This window comes from Aspergillus undulatus (genome assembly GCF_047715775.1).
Source record: "Aspergillus undulatus strain CBS 261.88 unplaced genomic scaffold BDV17scaffold_27, whole genome shotgun sequence".
NCBI lineage: Eukaryota > Fungi > Ascomycota > Eurotiomycetes > Eurotiales > Aspergillaceae > Aspergillus > Aspergillus undulatus.
In genome coordinates this window covers 76,735-94,657 of record NW_027396631.1, presented here as the reverse complement: position 1 = coordinate 94,657, position 17,923 = coordinate 76,735, and the positions used below count along the sequence as shown (strand labels likewise).

Here is a 17,923-nt window from a genome sequence, read left to right as displayed (position 1 = left end):
AGTCAAGTGGTGCCAAGCGTAAACACAACGCAACAGTGTACACCGTGAAAAGTACGGGATACTCCGTCAAACTGACTAGCTGTCCAATATTCGGGTCTTCTCGGAGAAGCAATGGGATAGTTGACACCATGTCCAAAAGTCAACTTGTTGCTAGCAATCATCTCGGACGACAAATTTTCTCAAGGTCTTCCCCTTCTTCCGCGGCCAACACAACGCAGAAAAGAACTACTGCATACGCGGCCCCTAAGAAGCTCTACTGCTCTAAGCGAAGAGCTGGTGGCATGAGTCATCAAAGGCGCATTGGGCAGAGAGCGCGCTCAGAGCACCTCTGCACAAGACCCTCCGGAAAAGTCCACGATTTCCCCTAGTAAGCTGCAAAAAAAGGACTGCATACCCCAGTAATCCCACGCCCAGGTGCATGCCGTCGGGCGATCGTTGGCCGTACTAGCGCATACACAGATTGATCAGCATATGTATTTTTGGCTGGGTCGGATTGGTCAATTACTGGCACGGAGCGGTACAACGTTGAGGCGCTCACATGTCCCGCCAACTTCCGACAACGGCCAAGTCAGCGCTAGCCCCTTTTCAGACCGGAACTCCTCCCTCCTTGTGCTCTCCAAGAGACCAACATCCGACCACTCCTCCCCACCTCCTTACCTCCAATCCGACTCCAAACGCCGTTGCACAGTCAGCCTTTCCCTCTTTGCTCCGCCGAAATCGGGGCCCCGAGCCGCACCTTGCCATCCGGGTATCATGCTGATAGGCTCGTGGGAGCTTCCCCAGCACCACCCGTCCATTGACGCATCTATCCCAGGCTCGCGACTCGACCCTCCTCAAAATTCGACTCGAAATGACAGGATGCATTTACTTGCTGACAGCTCTTTCCATGCTCTGCGTCTAGAGAGTCAACTACTACTAATTGGATGCTCTTACAACTCATTGTTCTTTAAGACTCAACGGAATACCGCTGTTGACTGACTTACCTCGAGAATCCCCGGAGAATCAAGTTTCCGACGCGGCTGGTCCCGACCAATGGGCGGTCTCAAAAGTAAGCCCCCGGATACTGTAACTTACGGAAACAACGAGTTGTTACGGATACGGGGGCTCGCCTGCTCGGCTTGAACCTAACCCTGGGCGTTGCTGATAAGCAACTGGAAAAGTGATGATAATTCAAATACATAAAGCAAATCATCCCCAATTCCCCCATGCTGGCTGGCGAATTCTCATCGTTCTACTGGACGCTCTCTCGCTGCTTGGAACAGCACATCTGCAGCAGAATTATGGATCTTCCATTGCTTTGTCAAATGCCTCCAGTCTGATTGGATTTTGCGGCTGCTACCCCATACCCACGGTTACTACTCCACGGAGTACACTGCTACGGTCACCGAAAGCGCCCTTGCTTTTGACCACGAAGGACTCAACTTGGAGAAGACGAGACCTTTCTCGCCTGGAAATAGCGGACAACCATGCGTCAAGCAGGCAGCACAAGTTCGAACTGCTTCCTACTGAACTCTGTATTTTGCATGCTTCATTGGCATGAATACCGGAGGGTACGCCGCGATGAACTATACATGACACCGTGAGACCATGGCCGAGCATCAGCTTCATTCCTCGTGATTGGGCGACTCCAAAAACAAACTGCAGAACATCATGAAACCCAGCACGGCTTAAAAGTGAAGCTACTATTAGCCTTTTACGACAACAACAGATCAAAACATCACGGCGAAATTCAGAGCGGCGTTCAGTTCGGGTCGGACAATCTGCAAGGTCATCATCACCTGACTGGGCGGAAGTGCCAATACCTCGGAGGTTCCGGATTCACCCGATAACTCCCTTTTGGTCTTGACCCCTTTAGGTTCACCGACTGCGGCTACTCCTGGTGGAGTGGAAAGCTGCGACACTCGGGAAAACTCGGAAGCTGGGCAGTCGGCCGATTACCGGGATTTCACTTCGTTTTCAGCAGGAAATACGCCCGCCATGTCCACCACCAGTGCCGAATACCACTAAGACGAGGACCATTATTCGGTATCATGATAACCATCAGATTATTTACGGGTCTCGTTCCTGCAATGATGGAGTGCTACCTGTTGCTCAAGGTGGAAATGAACGAGTCGTCTAGCCAAATGTAAGAAACATACTACGGACACAACGCAGGTAGGCATCGTTCGCCTCCGGCCTATACAGACTCGAGAGCTAGGAGCATACCCTAATCTGGCAGTATGAGCTGTCACCCAATCTGCATCTTCGCGAATCTAGCGGAGCAGCCCGTGTTGGTTTTATTGATTCTGCCCAAGTCTCGACCAAATATTCATTTGCACTTCGCTTGTCACTGACGCCTAGATTCCAGACCCATTCCATCGGAGACTGACGAGTCCATCCCCAGCAAGCAGGAAAATTCCATGCAGAGGATCCCCTACTACGGAGCATGCACAGGATTCAATCGCTGCGAAACGCAGCAGCTAACTAAACCCTGCTAGACGCTAGTTTCATCTAGCTGCATGCGGCCTCCAAAACCGGCACGAACACACGCGCCTACAGAGTATTTGGTCAGTTCCTTTTTTTCATTCGCTGTCCGTACTTTGAGAGACACATTCAAACTCAGACCAACGAGCAATCTGACCAAAGCTGAAGAAGGCAAGATGCAGCGCAGGCCTATGGACCAGGTATGGAATTCATGTCTACGTTAACCGGTGAGTTGAACCGTCGAGTTGTAGCGACGCTGTGCAAAGGTCTTCCTTTTCAGGAAAGACAGTCCCAGGTAGGCCCTCGAGAGGCCCTGTTATTCGAACTCATGCCGAATATTCACAGCCGCAGAAGCCAATGGAGCACTCCTGATATAGTTGTTCCTCCACTATTTGGAGTAGGTAAGCAAGTGCATTGGAGTCAGCAGTAACCACAGTCTAAAGTACACCAACGGTAGTCCGTAAACATCCATCGAATTCGAACTACACTATCTAGCAATTGAGAAGAATCTCAGACTTATTTCTCTAAGAGTCGACCCCGAGGTGCATAGTCTGTACTTGGCCTATACTCTATAGTAATGGAATGTAGCTGGTTAGGGTCCTTCCCCGCGTTGCTGCGGGCGAGCTTAACCAAACTTAATTCCCGGCGGATCTTTGTTTTTCTCCCCTCACGACAACAACGCACCTTCGCTGAACTCCCTGCTGGAAATAGTTAATGAACTGCGGTCTGTATCTCAGAAAATATCTCATTCGTTTGCTTGTCTGAATTATTTCTCGGAAATCCACCTGGGGTTGTTCGCGGTTCGAGGAAGTGTTTCGGCTGCTGTCTGGTTTGGGCCTGGAATCTTCGAGCCAGTCAATGCAAACCTGCTCGGACTAGAACGGGGTATACGCATCGAGCTGGACTTAGAGAAGCACGGTCTACTGTCTAGGGCTATCCTGTTTATACGCTGGGCTTGCTTGGAAGCTTGAGCTGACGAGATGCTCTCCCTCCCACTCTTCACACCGCGCGATGTAGGTGCATCTTCACCCCATTTCCCCTCAGCAGAACCAACACTAATGATACAAGTCGCACGACCTTTGGTTCTCTCCGCGAGCAAGCATCTCACACTCCAACGAACCCCCCTCATCCTCAGCCTCCGTCACCGCAAGCCACTCCCAAGCTGCCCGCCGCCATGGCACAGCCCAATACCGTGCCGGCGGGACCTCAACACATGCCGGACCAACAACGCTCACTAGCACAGGCGATACACTGGCTACGCTGATACTGGAGGAACGGGCACTGCGCGCGCGCAAAAACAACATCGCGTCGTTCGGTTGTTCATGGATCAAGCCGGCTGGGTGTCCGAAGACAATGCTGGGGATGAAGGAGGAAGAGGCAGAACGGGAGGAGGCTATGGCTGCTGCGGATGCGGAGTTTGCTGCTGCTGCTGCCGCCGCTGCTGCCGCTGCGGGGGGTGGAGAGGGTGAGGAGGGGATGGACGAGGAGACGGGGATGGAGAGGGATTTGGATGCGGATATTCCGGACGCAGATGGGGATGAAGAGGATGAGGAGGGGGAGGATGGGCTTGTCGAGGATGGCGAGGAGGGATTGGAGGAGGATGAAGGCGTTGATGAGGAAGGGTACATGGAACGGGATCTGGACGATGATGTACCCGAAGCATTTCCGGACTACGGCGACGACGATGAAGATGAAGACGAGTTCGATAACCAGCCTGACTTGGACGACGAGATCCCCAGCGCCGACGAAGGCGTGGATGAGATGAGCGAGCTGGAACAGGACGAAGAGCAGGAACGTGACCTGGACGACGACATTCCTGAAGCCGGTGCAGAAGAGGAGGAAGAATGGCAACATACAGACACAGATGCCGAATTTGACGACGAAGAAGACGAAGTCAGCTTCGCGGCGCACCCCTTCCGCACCAGCACAGCGAGCCGTAGCAGCGCGCGCGGCCTCCCACCACCACCCACATCCGCACATCGCGGCCGAGAAACAGAAGCGCAGCGTCGCTTTCTTCAGCGTTGGAGTGGTGGAGCCGACGCCTTCTCCTTTGACTCAAGCACCCTGAGCACGAGCATGCTTGTCGATGAGCTCGACCAGGAACATGATCAGTACCGGGACCGAGACCATGGCCGCGATCTCCGCGCTTCAATGGCGAGTCAGACAAGCCGACGAAGCTCAGGAAACACCAGCGTATTCGGGCGGTTCCCGAGACGGCGCGGGCGCACGCAGATGCCGAGGGACAGTCTTGAGTTTAGCTAGGTTTACTCTCCCTTTATTGCCGTTTATTTGCAGTATCCATACCCATATATATCTACTGCGACACACACCGGTCGATTGATCCTGGTTTCGTGGGCTACTCTCGACTCTGCTTGATGGGACACTGCGGTGTTATTCTTATCGATATTTGTTTAGCTACGATGTACGTCAGGCTAGGCGTTTGATGTAATTAGCCATGGGTGGTTGGATGGTGTTTCGGGTTGGGGCCTGCATGGAATGGAGTTTTATATTTGTACCATGAGTTTTAGGTATAGTACCAATAAAACATGTTGATTAACTAGCTTTGACTACACATAGCTTGGTTTTTGGGTGTTCAGTTGCTATTGATGTCAACTTCGATGTACAGATAGTATAGATTATCTATATATATCTTAGGTATACCGGACCCGAGATTAGAAGACATCAAAGATGCCAGCATGCTGAGCAATAAGCGCATCAAGTAGCGGAACCTTAATAAGATATGTTATACATTGAACTAAGCAAGCATGATATACATTGTGTGCTATATGGTACATAAAATTTTCGTGCTCGAATATCACCCAGCCACCAGACTCTATTTTAGTCTAAACCCACTGCCGGGGGTGCTTCAAAACATCCAACAACTCCTTCTCCTTTTCCTTCGTCTTATCATCAGCTAGACTCTCCTCATCCTCACCATGTCCCTCGGTCCGCGTCCCCGAGATGGGATCCATATACGCCCATGACGCGGTGCGGGGGAGACTCATGAGGATACTCTCGACGCGGGCACTGGGCGTTCGCAGTCCAAAGCTCGTGCCACGGTCATAGACGAGATTGAATTCGACGTAGCGGCCACGGCGGAGTTGTTGCCATTCCTTCTGGGCGGGGGTGAAGGGCATGTCCTTCCGGCGTTCGATGATGGGGACGTATGAGGGGAGGAAGGAGGCGAGGCCGTCGGAGACGAAGGAGAAGAGGGTTTCTTGAGGGTTCTGGGAGGAGTGGGAGGTGCTTTCTAGGAAGTTGGCGTCGAGGTCGTCGAAGAAGATGCCGCCTACGCCGCGGCATTCGCGGCGGTGCGGGATGTAGAAGTATTTGTCGCACCACTCTTTGAACTTGGGATAGTAGGTTGCGTCGTGGCGGTCGCAGGCATCTTTGATGGTTTGGTGGAAGTGTTTGGCGTCTTCGGGGAAGAGGTAGGAGGGGGTGAGATCCGTGCCGCCGCCGAACCACCAGTTCTTGTCGCCGTTAATGGGGTCCTTGGGGTCTGAGGTCTCGAAGTAGCGGTAGTTCAGGTGGACAGTCGGGGCCATGGGGTTGTGAGGGTGTAGGACGAGAGATAGCCCGGCGGCAAAGAAGCTTAGAGAGTCTACGTCGGCGCCGACGAAGGACTTGTGGTCTGCGCGCATCTTCTCGATGGCTGGGCGGGGCAGCTCTCCGTAGACGATAGATACGTTGACTCCGGCTTTTTCGAAGACATTTCCATCTTGTAGAACGCAGGAAATACCTCCTCCTCCATTAGGCCGCGTCCAGGTGTCTGCTTTGAATTGCTTTCCATCTATCCGGCTGAGCTCTTCCACAATCTTCTGTTGGTGGTCTTTGATCAACTTTTCCATGCGCAGCCGCATTGGCGAGGTTTCGCTGACGGCAGCTTGTTTCTTCAGGGTCTCATCGATCTCAACAATCGACGGAGAGTCGAGTTCCGTCACTTCTTCGGTCATCTAAGCATATAGTTTTAGCTAGACTTCAGGTAATTGACACGGGTTGGAGTAGTACCATGGAGTAAATCAGAGCTCCAATAAACGGGACACCGAAAGCCAGTCGAAGATAAGGTCGCCAAACCGTGAATTCCGGCTTCTGAGGTTGCTTTTGTTCGCTGTAGAACCTGCGGAATGTCCCCTGGAGGCTGTGTGGTTTGCGACAAGCTCGAGCTGGAATCTGGCTGAGTGACCTGCGAAGAGGCATACTATATACTCGAGGGAGAGCCATCTTTGCGCAATATATGAAGAATTGACTGGTTCGCCAAGATGTCAGGCGGTCCTCCTTCGCTTGCTCCTTACAATGGGGCCACCTCAGGTCGTTAACGCGATGGCCGAAAAGTTGCGCTGGATCAACTGAGTGTATGGGACCACCTCGAAGCACAGGAGCAGCCCATCAGCGGTTTGCATTGTTTGTCACGTCATGTTTGATGTGTTTGCACGTGAAGAGTAATACCACATGGAAACGCTTAGAGAGGATCGAGTATGACCTGCGGAATGAGGCTTAGGAATGACTCAGGCTCAAGGATGGACCCCTTGTCTCCGACCATTCGCTGTCAAAAATGGATGACTGCAAGGTACGGGTCTGTGTACTTCTGGTGACTGCAGTCTGGACTGCTCCTCTAGCCGCGGATCAAGTGGAGGCTCAAGCCGTAGCACCGGGACTTCAAGTGGACAGGTCCACATCAGCAAGAATCACCAGATACTGGTTACTGAGGCGGTTCATCACCATCTTGTGAATACATGAGTACCTTCTTGGACTCATTTGAGCGCCAGACTGACTTGAAGGCCTTCATCTGACCGCTGGTGGCACATGACCGTGACTCACGTGTGGGTCCTCACCGCCTCAGATCCCCGTGATTCCGCAGCCTTATCTATCAGCGGTCCTTACTCTCTTAGTAACATGACGCGGGGCTTGTCGCCTACATCTCTCTCCTCCAGTCATCCATCCCTCCTTCCTACCTCCATCTCGTCTTCATCAACCTCTTAGTCTCCCCAGCTATCTCTATCCATCTACGTTGCTCCTACAGCTTCCTTTTTGATTCTACAAACTTCGAGTCCGTCTATCCACGTTCCACCCTCTATCTCACCATGCGTTCCAAGTTCAAGGACGAGCACCCCTACGAGAAGCGCAAGGCTGAAGCCGAGCGTATTCGAGCTAAATATGCCGACCGTATTCCAGTATGATTCATTTTGTCTCTTTTCTAACAAAGCACCTTGACTCTTTGTGTTATTATCATAAAGGAGCCTGTAGTCCTGCTCACCGCCTGTTCAAGATGCTAACCTGCTACATATTCACAGGTGATCTGCGAGAAGGTCGAGAAGTCAGATATCGCGACTATCGACAAGAAGAAGTACTTAGTGCCTGCGGACCTTACCGTCGGCCAGTTCGTCTACGTCATTCGCAAGCGCATCAAGCTGTCGCCCGAGAAGGCGATCTTCATCTTCGTCGATGAGGTCCTGCCCCCAACGGCCGCTCTGATGAGCAGCATCTACGAAGAGCACAAGGATGAAGACGGCTTCTTATACATCACGTACGTTCCCGGAGCCCGCTAATTCTACCTGCCGGCGGGCTAACCGTTTGCTAGATATTCTGGTGAGAACACATTCGGCGACTGCTAAACTTAGGCCACCGCTGTAATATCTCTCTTAATCGCCCGCACCGTCAAAACATTGTTTTGCAAGATCGTGCTTGGCTTTCGATGATGAGCTCGATCTGCCAGGGACGAGGCAGTTAGAACTCGCGGTGCTCCCTTGTGCGCAGGCGTTTTTCCAGGAGTTTCTGATTTCTATATGGTCTTTTTGGGAATGTGTTTTCCGGTATTGTGACGACTAAATGGGAACGTTTGATGCGATCTTTTTCCATGTTGCGCTTGCTCTGGACCGTCCTGTAATCCTAGTTTGACCTGCACGGCTTGACCATCCAGCCCGTCACTAGAATGGACTTTTTAACGGCGGAACTGTGCTTCCATTTCCACGATGTATAGTTCCGAGTGATTTCACTCCGGATTTCGAGTCCGTAGTTCCGGGCCTATAGTTCGTGGCTGGCCCAAATATGACAGTTGATTATCTCAGCGAAGCTTCCGAGCGGCGAGCATGCCCCGGCCGAATTATTGGGACCGAACGGGACTAGCGCGGCTGGACCTCCAAAAGCTTTCCGATTCGGCGCAGAAAAAAGTGCCGTCGGGACTGCGATCTCGCTCCTGGCTCTCGTGAACTCTTCTCTTTCGTTCGGCTTGTGCTTGTTCTTTTCCCCTTTATTGACAACGATTCTGCTTTTCTGGTTTCAGACTGTGGATTTTTCTCTTCTTGAGTGATTTTATTTCCTTCTAATATCTTTTGCTTGTCCATCTTTCTCCGGAAAAAATTAAAACTCGAGTCATACGACCGATAAAACAAAATAATTACAATGTCTCCTGCTCACGGTGCCGCTTCTGGGGATGTCAAGAAGGAGTCCGCGACTGCTCGTCTCCTTGGTTCAGGTATTTGCGCCTTCTGGTAGGTGTATGCGATGGCGCCATGACTAACAGTATCAGGATCCGCTGGTATTGCGGAGCTCCTTGTCTTCCACCCTGTACGAAAATTTGATCCCAGGCAATTTCGCTTCATATACACCTTCATTATGCTAATTTAGCTTCAAGGTTGATACCACGGCGAAGCGTTTGATGAGCAACCAGACCAGAGTAAGCTCCGCAGCTCCGTTCGGTTAATCGGGTCAGTTGACTGACACGATCGTGTGCTAGATTACGTCTGCCAGCGCCTTCAACAAAGTCGTCTTCAAGGAGTACGCCGACGCCACCGTTGGCCGCAAGTTTACGTCTCTTTTCCCCGGTCTCGGTTACGCGGCTGGTTACAAGGTTGGCACGGGAAAAGCCAGTTGCGAAATTCATTGACTCACAAATACCGCAGGTCCTTCAACGTATCTACAAGTACGGTGGTCAGCCTTTCGCTCGCGACTACCTTGCCAAGCACCACGGCAACGACTTTGACAATGCTTTCGGAAAGGGTACCGGAAAGGCCATCATGCACGCCACTGCTGGAAGTTTGATTGGTATCGGTGAAATCGTTCTGCTTCCTCTCGACGTTCTGAAGATCAAGCGTCAAACAAACCCCGAGGCTTTCCGCGGCCGTGGCCTCGTTAAGATCATCCAGGATGAGGGTATGGGACTTTACCGTGGCGCCGGCTGGACTGCGGCTCGCAACGCCCCTGGATCATTCGCTGTATGTCCCCTGCTTGCTATATTTTCAATTCCAAGCTAACGATGACAGCTCTTCGGCGGATCCGCCTTCGCCAAGGAATACATCTACGCTCTTCAGGACTACAACAAAGCCTCATGGTCTCAGAACTTCGTCGCCTCCGTCTGCGGTGCCAGTGCCTCCCTCGTCGTCTCCGCTCCCCTCGACGTGATCAAGACCCGCATCCAGAACCGCAACTTCGAGAACCCCGAGTCCGGTTTCCGCATCATCTCCAAAATGATGAAGCACGAGGGCCCCACATCCTTCTTCAAGGGTCTCACGCCCAAGCTGCTCATGACTGGACCCAAGCTCGTTTTCAGCTTCTGGCTGGCTCAGACGTTGATTCCCGCCTTTGGCACGGTCGTATAGATATAGCAACTGATTGAAGGAAATGGGGTATCGATATATGATATACGGAGTTTAATAGCACGTTTTCTTGTCGTTTTGTTTTATTACGGGCTGGATGTGTGCTACGATAGAGCCTTATTTTCTTGTATTTGATAGACGATAGTATTACCTCCCGGTCGGCGAGTCTTGGGATATTAAAACAATCACTCCTCTTAATAACTATATAAAGCCGTCTTTGGTTATCAATTACATTCAAGGTTCATCGCCTTTACAGCTTTATCTTGCATGAACTCCGCAGTCGACTCATAGTCACGTGACATACAACTTTATGAAAATGATGTTATCGCCGACTATCTAGTTATTGACCACTTTCCCATACGGAGTACGAAGTACACTGCAGCTGTACCTCGATAGCAGGCCAGAAACATAAGTCAAGTCTCAACATACCAAATTTCCCGATTTAGTTCAAGTCCACCCCTGCGGCTCTTCTGCAAGTTACCTTGATTCCCCATTACCAAACCCCAAACCACAGGGTCTCATCAGACATATACAATGCCCATCTACCTGATATCAAAGTAAGTTTTCATATTCAGACTACTCCCCTCTTGACTCTCCCCTTCGCTTTCCCACCTTTCGTGCCCCATCCCTCATCTATCCATCAACCTTTTCACCTATCCAGTTCAACCCATTCAGGAATTTAACAACCCCAGAACCCTCGACCCAGCCTTCGCCCTGGCAATGGGCACAGCAGCAGCTCTGGTGCGAATCAGGCGCGAGGAGAAGGAAAAGCACCCCGACACTGCGTCGAAGATTGGATTCGGGTCTGTTCTTTCCCTGGGTGGGAATCGGTTGGGGAGGTGGTGGAATGGGGAGTTTGATGAGGTGAAGGGGACGAGTATGACGGGGTTGGATGGTGCGTGATTGGGAAGTGAAGTGATGGGCTTGAGCTTGGTTTTGTTTGGGGTTGAGGTCTGGTTTGCGTTGATGTGTGATTTGAACTGCAGCTGTTATTGTGGAAGTGGTATGTATTGAGGGGATGGGTTGTTTAAAATGTGTGATGTCTGAGTAGCTGTTGTGTATGACTACGTTTTAGGATGGTCTTAAACAGTTAAGAGACGCTTCATAAATCTACAAGTAGAGGATCAAGTTGAATTTGAAAAATCTTCATTCATTGGTACCGGAACTTTTCCCTCCCAATTGCAGTCATCATAAAAACTAGAATCTATGCTGTCATGTGCAAAGAAATCCCCATAATTCGTAACATAGGAAAAACGCATAAAGTTAAGACAAAGAAGCCGGAGAAAGAAAAGATATTAGACGCCTATTAAACCGAACCGAATACTTTCAAAGCATTTAGTCAAGGTCGTCGTTTTCCTCAACGACACCGTCGTTGCGGAAGCCAGCGCCACCGCCGGGAGCGGCACCAGCACCAGGAGGAGCACCACCAGGAGCAGCACCACCAGCAGCAGCGTAGGCAGCGGAGATGATGGGGTTGGCAACACCCTCAAGCTCCTTCTGCTGGGACTCGTACTCGTCCTTCTCGGCGGTCTGGTTGTTGTCGAGCCAGCTGATGACCTCGTCGACCTTGTCGGAGACCTTCTTCTTGTCATCGTCGTTGATCTGGAGCTGGCCCTCACCGATGGTGTTCTTGAGGGAGTAGGCGTAGGACTCGAGACCGTTCTTGGCCTGAATACGGGCAGCCTCGGCCTCATCCTCGGCCTTGTACTTCTCGGCATCAGCAAGCATGCGCTCAATGTCCTCCTTGGAGAGACGGCCCTTGTCGTTGGTGATGGTGATCTTGTTGGTCTTTCCAGTACCCTTCTCGATAGCAGAGACGTTCATGATACCGTTGGCGTCAAGGTCGAAGGTGACCTCAATCTGGGGAACACCACGGGGAGCAGGGGGGATACCGGTAAGCTCGAACTTTCCGAGGAGGTTGTTGTCCTTGGTACGGGCACGCTCACCCTCGTAGACCTGAATCAACACACCGGGCTGGTTGTCGGAGTAGGTGGAGAAGGTCTCGGACTTCTTGGTGGGAATGGTGGTGTTACGCTTGACAAGGGCAGTCATGACACCACCAGCGGTCTCGATACCGACGGACAGAGGGGCAACATCGAGCAGAAGGATCTCGTTGGTGGACTTGGAAGAAGTGTCACCAGACAGGATAGCAGCCTGGACGGCAGCACCGTAGGCAACAGCCTCATCGGGGTTGATGGACTTGTTGGGCTCCTTGTTGAAGTAGTCGGTAACAAGACGCTGGATCTTGGGGATACGGGTGGAACCACCGACGAGGACGATCTCGTGAACGGAAGACTTATCGATCTTGGCGTCACGGAGGACACGCTCAACGGGCTCCATGGTGGAGCGGAAGAGGTCCTGGCAGAGTTCCTCGAAACGGGCACGGGTGATGGAGGTGTAGAAGTCAATACCCTCAAAGAGAGAGTCAATCTCAATGGAGGTCTGAGCAGCAGAAGAAAGGGTGCGCTTGGCACGCTCGCAAGCAGTGCGGAGACGACGGAGAGCACGGGCGTTGGTGGACAGGTCCTGTAATATCAATGTTAGCACGTGGCTCTGTAAAGTAGGGTTTCAACCATGGCCAATGGACCATGGGCCAAAACTCATCCGCCGAGAAGGACGAGTATGAGTCGCAGCAGGAGCTTGAGGGTGTTACTAACCTTCTTGTTCTTTCTCTTGAAGTCGTTTACAAAGTGGTTGACAAGTCGGTTGTCAAAGTCCTCACCACCAAGGTGAGTGTCACCAGCAGTAGCCTTGACTTCGAAAATTCCTTCTTCGATGGTGAGCAGACTGACATCGAATGTACCACCACCAAGATCGAAGATGAGGACGTTACGCTCGCCCTCAACCTTCTTGTCGAGACCGTAGGCGATGGCAGCAGCGGTAGGCTCGTTGATGATACGGAGGACGTTCAGACCGGCAATGAGACCGGCGTCCTTGGTGGCCTGACGCTGGGAGTCGTTGAAGTAGGCGGGGACAGTGACGACAGCGTTGTTGACGGTGCCACCGAGGAAAGCCTCAGCGGTCTCACGCATCTTGGTGAGGACCATGGAGGAGATTTCCTCAGGAGTGAACTGCTTGGTCTCACCCTTGAAGTCAACCTCGATGACGGGCTTGCCGGCCTTGTCGACGATCTTGAAGGGCCAGTGCTTCATATCAGCCTGGACCTCAGCATCGCCAAAACGACGACCGATCAGACGCTTAGCATCGAAGACGGTGTTGTGAGGGTTCATGGCGACCTGGTTCTTGGCGGCATCACCGATGAGACGCTCGGTGTCGGTGAAAGCAACGAACGAGGGGGTAGTGCGGTTACCCTGGTCGTTGGCAATGATGTCGATGCGGTCATCGCGGAAGACACCCACACAGGAGTAGGTGGTTCCAAGATCGATACCAACAGCGGGGGCCATGATGTCTGTGTATGTGAAAAGGAGGGGTTCGTAAAGGAGGGGTCAAAAAAATTCGTGAGAGTACTGATGTACAGGAGACGCGGGGAGGAAAAGAGACGAAAGGGGTATTAAAAGGAAGTCTCTGATGAGTTCGTGAGAGAAAAGGAAGTGATTGAATGTGAAAAGACGAGAGGAGAAAATTGTGCGAAGAGCAAGACTGATATACTTGTGGGCGGTGTGTTCTACTCCAGCGAAGCTTCTAGCAAGCGACGGCTTCGATGGGCATCCATCGGGTTCGACTCTCTTCTACGGGGTACCGCTCAGCCCGGAGCTCTCGCCCTGGCCCCTCTGATTGGTATCCTACATTCCCTGCTCAATGGCAGTCTGTTTCAGCCAGTACCTGCTTGTATCTTCTTGAACAGTCTCGACCACAGTACTCCTGCAACTGCTGGAGAGTTCATGGCCAAAGCCCCGATCATGATGACGCTTTGACAGAGGCGATGGGCCGATGGCAAAAAGAAGCTGGACCCATCGCGGCGTTGGCGGGGGTTTGATGACGTAAGAGAAGATTTCCGCTTTTTCGTTCTTTGTGAAAGATCTTGCCTGTGGCTTCTGTCTCCCAAGCAACTGGGCCTGGTCACTGTCTAACTCGCCACTGGTCTGGATTTGCCCAAGGCACAGGAAGACGTTGCCCATTACACTCGACTGACCAACTCTTTTACTATGTCGCTATGAGTCAGGCAGAACATCCCTTTGAGCCTCGATAATAGCCTCATGATGCGTGACGTGGCCATCTTCGCTCATCAATTCACCTTTGAGAACTCATGCTACTCGTGGATGAAGGAGTCTATTACCACACATCCTTGACTGTCTGCGGTGCATATTGCTATGCGATCGGGCTTCAGCTCTTTCTGCCCGAGCTCAACCTCCGCTGCAAACATTTTCCCGTCGTGCTACCATAGACCATCGTATTTCCATAAATTCAGTAGATAGTCAATAGGTGTAATCTGCTCTGGAAGTCAGATTAACTCTTTCGTAGAGGACTGGTGTTTGTTATGATCAAGGGCAAGCGCTGTCACGGGGGCGCCTGATCGACGACTCCTCGCAGCCAATCAGCAACAACAACCGCTTCGAGGGTCAGTGTCGGGTCTCCCTTGCAACAACAGTAATAATAATTGAACCTGCGATCTCCCCAGCTTCTTCTAGATATCTAAACTTTCAGAAGTCTAAACCCTGGACCCCCACCGCTCTTCTTGTTCCAGGTCTCGCAATCCTCTCTACATCCTTCTCCTCTCCCTCCACTCTTTTCTACTTCAAACCAAAACACCCCGCCGCAATGGGTGACAACCAGGCCACTTTCCAGGGCAATGACCCTGCTGCCAACGCTCCTGACGCCGCTGCTTACGAGAAGGGCAAGGGCAAGGCCGTCGAAGACCCAATGGACGTCAGCATGGACGAGGAAGAGGAGAGCGACGAGAGCGACGCTGAGCCTGTAAGTGTTCTCCGCTACTACTCCGCTACTTCAGCTACTAACACGATTCCTCATTCAGATCCCTGAAGGTAAATTCATCCAATCCTCACGATTATCCAAGACTAACCTGACAATTAATTACAATTACAGACGACGATGACGAAGAGAATGACAACCTCGAACCTGTCTCTACCGATAACATCATCTCGGGTGGACGCCGCACTCGCGGCAGGAACATTGACTACCAGGAGGCCGCCGAGAAGATTGGCCAGGATGAAATGGACGAGGACGATGAGGACGATGAGGAATACGAGCCAACCAACAAGACGAACTGATTCATCCACATATCTAACGACACCAAGAAACAATATTGGGCGGGGCGATACTCGGAATCAAAACAGGCGCAGGGTAATTGGGGGCTTTGATATTTATTTAAGATCTCAGTATCTAATACCGTGGTACACCCACGAGATTGGACGACATGAATGATTGCATATTTGCATAGCAACCATATCTGCTCTCAAATGTAGTTATCTCTCTATGGTTTGTAGATATTCGCCGTCCACCTCTCACGTGCTCCCTCCGGCGCGGCGTAAACACCCATGCGGCAGCCACCGTGTTCTCGAACAATTACTCGCCGCAAGCAGACAACAAAGTCGAGAATCCTTATTCATGGCTAGATAGTGAATCGCTATTGATTTCAGGGCACTTACTATCTCCCGCCACTATGTGTACGCACTAGACCTGACTGACCAGCAACCATACCCCATATTGAGAGCACTCTTATCTACCTCCTTTCTCCGCACCACATACCTCCGCTATGGCTTCACGGTACTATACTCATTCTTCTACATTCAACGTCGCCTGTTTTTCGGAATCGAATCTAACAAATTACCAGGTTTCCCCGCTCCGACCTCCACCGACGAGACCCGCGCTCCTCCCTCTTCGACTCCTATAATGGCGATTCCAGACCCGCGAGCAGGTCCCCGGGTAGTGTCGGTGGATATGGGTACGGGGGGTATCCAGGCGCCGGAGGCCCGATGGATGCAAACGGCAGTGCTGGGTATAAGAGCGCGACGCCGAATTCGAAGTACGTACCCTCATGTCACGAATGCCGTCACCTAAACATACACACAATATCAACCGGAACTAAACAAATGCTAACCCTGGACATTTCAATAGGGGCCACTACTCAGACGCTGTCCTTTCCCACCTTGAGTCCCAGAACGAGGAAGAGGTCGAGGGAATTACGGCAAAGGTCAAGATGCTTAAGGATGTGAGTTTCAGCACCATGCGGCGCGACGCTCTGCTATCCCTAGGAAGGAGCGATACTGATACGATACGTGCCTGGCTAGCTCACAATCGCCATCGGAGACGAAATCCGCGACACGACTCACATCTCAGATCTGAACGATTCGTTTGAGAATACCCGGACCCGCATCCGGGGGAATATGAATCGCATGCTGCGTATGGCAGAGCGAACGGGTGTCGGGTGGAAGGTTTGGGTTGGGTTCTTTGCCCTTGTCTTCCTTCTTTTCTTCTATGTTTGGATCACTTGATGCCGTTGTCTTTTACCTGCCTTGACTGCGCTGAGGATTCGCTTGTGCTTTCCCCTGATGGTCCGAAACACCCTCACATACCTTGTCCTACTAATAATCTCTCTACATTGCTTCATGAGGCCACGCATATCCGGAGTTTGTTCGTCTTTTTGGACAGTTTATGGCTGATCTGACCTGACTACTTTGTTTTCGGAGACGAATGATATATGTACTGTACGTAATCTTGCTAGACGGAAGGGAAAATCGTCATATTTAGTTCTTTGCGCTTTTTCTACCTATCTATACGAGTATCAGATGCTGTTCTCTTCGCACTATGTAGTCCAACTTTGCTGTCCTTTTGCATGCAACATTAGCGACGTCTCTCCTTAGCATCTCCTTCACTAACCTTGCTCATTTAGGGAGCCTGGACAACAACGTTGATATAGCAACTAAAGAGCAATTATGGTGCGTTTGCCGGTGCAGGGAGGACTAGGGAGCATGATGGCTTATCGTACGTGCACTGGACATACTCGTCAACTAGATAGCCATTCAGCCTAAATCAAAAGCTGAAAGTAAGGACGGGAAGTGAGATCCATATTGGTTTCCTTTCGTACTAATATGTATATACTTCTATATCAAACGACCTATGTACTGAACAAGACAAACGACAACATTGCCCCGCTAATACGAAGTTGACAGAAGGGGTATGTATGTATATCACACAATTACACAACAAGACTAGAGGGACAGAAAATAGAATGAATTATCGACCAGCGACCGCGCTTCGTTGTCGAGCAAGCCAGCCCTTCTGGGCGTCTATCTGCCCGGCAGCGCCGTGGCGGTACCGCGATGTGGGGATGTTGTTGGTGCTTGAGACTTTGCCTTGGAGATCGTACCAGGATGAGCTCACGAGGGCGATTTCTCGGGTAAGATTATCGATTATTTTTTGGAGTTCGAGCTGTGGGGTGTTGTTTGTTAGTCATGATGAGCTGAGAAGATTCGCGAGGCTTTGAACAGCCACTAAAGCATGGATGAAGCCAGTGAAATCAGCTGGAGGTAGCTTACCTCGCGTTCCTTGCTGCCACTTCGCTCTTCAATATCAGTGGCGTCGGCTTCTTCCGCTGTTTTCTCAAGTTCGCTGATCCGCTCTCGCAGGACCTTGATTTGTTGGTTTTGTTGGTGGATGTACTATTGGAGGACACGGTTAGCGATGTTTTGCCGTTTATGAATTGTAGATTTAGGTTGAAGCCATCATGTAGTGTGGCTCTAAAATAGAATCCAGGACTGGATCGAGAGCTCGAGGAAGATCGGGAAGACGCCGTGCTACTCCCGCTAGGGGTGGGTTGACCATCATCGAACTCGGAAGCCGCCTCTGACGAGGCATATGAGACCTCAGGGGAAGATAAAGAAGATGACGGTGTGTCTCTTCCGATCAGGCTCACTTCACCATCGCTGGAAAGCTCAAATGGGAGC

At 51.4% G+C, this 17,923-nt stretch overlaps 10 protein-coding genes across 10 annotated transcripts; 8 read left to right on the top strand and 2 right to left on the bottom strand.

Annotated features, from left to right (window-relative positions):
- Positions 1 to 192: 192 nt before the first annotated feature.
- On the top strand, positions 193 to 1,089 carry BDV17DRAFT_99512 (uncharacterized protein). Its single transcript, XM_073765455.1, has one exon. It carries the CDS (start codon positions 472 to 474, stop codon positions 976 to 978), a length of 507 nt encoding a protein of 168 aa, XP_073615096.1. The 5' UTR covers positions 193 to 471; the 3' UTR covers positions 979 to 1,089.
- A 2,354-nt stretch (positions 1,090 to 3,443) lies between these two features.
- On the top strand, positions 3,444 to 4,725 carry BDV17DRAFT_291755 (uncharacterized protein; the record flags this gene model as incomplete). Its single annotated transcript, XM_073762194.1, has 2 exons — positions 3,444 to 3,476; positions 3,532 to 4,725. 2 exons carry the CDS (start codon positions 3,444 to 3,446, stop codon positions 4,723 to 4,725), a joined length of 1,227 nt encoding a protein of 408 aa, XP_073615095.1.
- Positions 4,726 to 5,126: 401 nt separating this feature from the next.
- Positions 5,127 to 6,785, bottom strand: hem13 (coproporphyrinogen oxidase). The gene is made up of 2 exons (XM_073758040.1): positions 6,475 to 6,785; positions 5,127 to 6,419 (listed from the first exon to the last, which is right to left on the bottom strand). The coding sequence occupies exons 1-2, from the start codon at positions 6,685 to 6,687 to the stop codon at positions 5,307 to 5,309; spliced, it is 1,326 nt and encodes a 441-aa protein (XP_073615094.1). The 5' UTR covers positions 6,688 to 6,785; the 3' UTR covers positions 5,127 to 5,306.
- BDV17DRAFT_264573 (uncharacterized protein) lies at positions 6,786 to 7,329 on the top strand. Its single transcript, XM_073758039.1, has 2 exons — positions 6,786 to 7,191; positions 7,256 to 7,329. The coding sequence occupies exons 1-2, from the start codon at positions 7,019 to 7,021 to the stop codon at positions 7,314 to 7,316; spliced, it is 234 nt and encodes a 77-aa protein (XP_073615093.1). The 5' UTR covers positions 6,786 to 7,018; the 3' UTR covers positions 7,317 to 7,329.
- On the top strand, positions 7,213 to 8,645 carry BDV17DRAFT_264570 (autophagy-related protein 8). Its single transcript, XM_073758038.1, has 3 exons — positions 7,213 to 7,637; positions 7,758 to 7,990; positions 8,045 to 8,645. Exons 1-3 carry the CDS (start codon positions 7,548 to 7,550, stop codon positions 8,076 to 8,078), a joined length of 357 nt encoding a protein of 118 aa, XP_073615092.1. The 5' UTR covers positions 7,213 to 7,547; the 3' UTR covers positions 8,079 to 8,645.
- BDV17DRAFT_264569 (putative mitochondrial GTP/GDP transporter Ggc1) lies at positions 8,646 to 10,335 on the top strand. The gene is made up of 6 exons (XM_073758037.1): positions 8,646 to 8,938; positions 8,993 to 9,030; positions 9,098 to 9,139; positions 9,200 to 9,313; positions 9,366 to 9,677; positions 9,726 to 10,335. The coding sequence occupies exons 1-6, from the start codon at positions 8,866 to 8,868 to the stop codon at positions 10,059 to 10,061; spliced, it is 915 nt and encodes a 304-aa protein (XP_073615091.1). The 5' UTR covers positions 8,646 to 8,865; the 3' UTR covers positions 10,062 to 10,335.
- A 257-nt stretch (positions 10,336 to 10,592) lies between these two features.
- BDV17DRAFT_291751 (uncharacterized protein) lies at positions 10,593 to 10,961 on the top strand (the record flags this gene model as incomplete). Its single annotated transcript, XM_073762193.1, has 2 exons — positions 10,593 to 10,615; positions 10,751 to 10,961. 2 exons carry the CDS (start codon positions 10,593 to 10,595, stop codon positions 10,959 to 10,961), a joined length of 234 nt encoding a protein of 77 aa, XP_073615090.1.
- A 216-nt stretch (positions 10,962 to 11,177) lies between these two features.
- Positions 11,178 to 13,631, bottom strand: hsp70 (molecular chaperone Hsp70). The gene is made up of 2 exons (XM_073765454.1): positions 12,716 to 13,631; positions 11,178 to 12,584 (listed from the first exon to the last, which is right to left on the bottom strand). The coding sequence occupies exons 1-2, from the start codon at positions 13,460 to 13,462 to the stop codon at positions 11,394 to 11,396; spliced, it is 1,938 nt and encodes a 645-aa protein (XP_073615089.1). The 5' UTR covers positions 13,463 to 13,631; the 3' UTR covers positions 11,178 to 11,393.
- A 958-nt stretch (positions 13,632 to 14,589) lies between these two features.
- Positions 14,590 to 15,416, top strand: BDV17DRAFT_264562 (histone H2A.Z-specific chaperone CHZ1). The gene is made up of 3 exons (XM_073758036.1): positions 14,590 to 14,933; positions 14,992 to 15,001; positions 15,063 to 15,416. Exons 1-3 carry the CDS (start codon positions 14,778 to 14,780, stop codon positions 15,245 to 15,247), a joined length of 351 nt encoding a protein of 116 aa, XP_073615088.1. The 5' UTR covers positions 14,590 to 14,777; the 3' UTR covers positions 15,248 to 15,416.
- Positions 15,417 to 15,548: 132 nt separating this feature from the next.
- BDV17DRAFT_264560 (SNARE domain- containing protein) lies at positions 15,549 to 17,183 on the top strand. The gene is made up of 4 exons (XM_073758035.1): positions 15,549 to 15,743; positions 15,811 to 16,002; positions 16,095 to 16,188; positions 16,268 to 17,183. Exons 1-4 carry the CDS (start codon positions 15,733 to 15,735, stop codon positions 16,469 to 16,471), a joined length of 501 nt encoding a protein of 166 aa, XP_073615087.1. The 5' UTR covers positions 15,549 to 15,732; the 3' UTR covers positions 16,472 to 17,183.
- The last annotated feature ends 740 nt before the right edge of the window (positions 17,184 to 17,923 follow it).

Coding starts and splice junctions, on each gene's coding strand:
- BDV17DRAFT_264560 (XM_073758035.1), top strand. Junction 16,003..16,094: donor AGCGCGACGCCGAATTCGAA/GTACGTACCCTC, acceptor ACATTTCAATAG/GGGCCACTACTCAGACGCTG. Junction 16,189..16,267: donor AGGTCAAGATGCTTAAGGAT/GTGAGTTTCAGC, acceptor GTGCCTGGCTAG/CTCACAATCGCCATCGGAGA.
- hsp70 (XM_073765454.1), bottom strand. CDS start 13,462: ATGGCCCCCGCTGTTGGTATCGATCTTGGAACCACCTACTCCTGTGTG. Junction 12,585..12,715: donor TCAAGAGAAAGAACAAGAAG/GTTAGTAACACC, acceptor TTGATATTACAG/GACCTGTCCACCAACGCCCG.
- BDV17DRAFT_264569 (XM_073758037.1), top strand. CDS start 8,866: ATGTCTCCTGCTCACGGTGCCGCTTCTGGGGATGTCAAGAAGGAGTCC. Junction 9,031..9,097: donor AGCTCCTTGTCTTCCACCCT/GTACGAAAATTT, acceptor TTTAGCTTCAAG/GTTGATACCACGGCGAAGCG. Junction 9,314..9,365: donor GTTACGCGGCTGGTTACAAG/GTTGGCACGGGA, acceptor CAAATACCGCAG/GTCCTTCAACGTATCTACAA.
- BDV17DRAFT_264562 (XM_073758036.1), top strand. CDS start 14,778: ATGGGTGACAACCAGGCCACTTTCCAGGGCAATGACCCTGCTGCCAAC.
- hem13 (XM_073758040.1), bottom strand. CDS start 6,687: ATGGCTCTCCCTCGAGTATATAGTATGCCTCTTCGCAGGTCACTCAGC. Junction 6,420..6,474: donor GAGCTCTGATTTACTCCATG/GTACTACTCCAA, acceptor CTATATGCTTAG/ATGACCGAAGAAGTGACGGA.
- BDV17DRAFT_264573 (XM_073758039.1), top strand. CDS start 7,019: ATGGATGACTGCAAGGTACGGGTCTGTGTACTTCTGGTGACTGCAGTC. Junction 7,192..7,255: donor AGGCGGTTCATCACCATCTT/GTGAATACATGA, acceptor GGCCTTCATCTG/ACCGCTGGTGGCACATGACC.
- BDV17DRAFT_264570 (XM_073758038.1), top strand. CDS start 7,548: ATGCGTTCCAAGTTCAAGGACGAGCACCCCTACGAGAAGCGCAAGGCT. Junction 7,638..7,757: donor AATATGCCGACCGTATTCCA/GTATGATTCATT, acceptor ACATATTCACAG/GTGATCTGCGAGAAGGTCGA. Junction 7,991..8,044: donor GACGGCTTCTTATACATCAC/GTACGTTCCCGG, acceptor ACCGTTTGCTAG/ATATTCTGGTGAGAACACAT.
- BDV17DRAFT_99512 (XM_073765455.1), top strand. CDS start 472: ATGTATTTTTGGCTGGGTCGGATTGGTCAATTACTGGCACGGAGCGGT.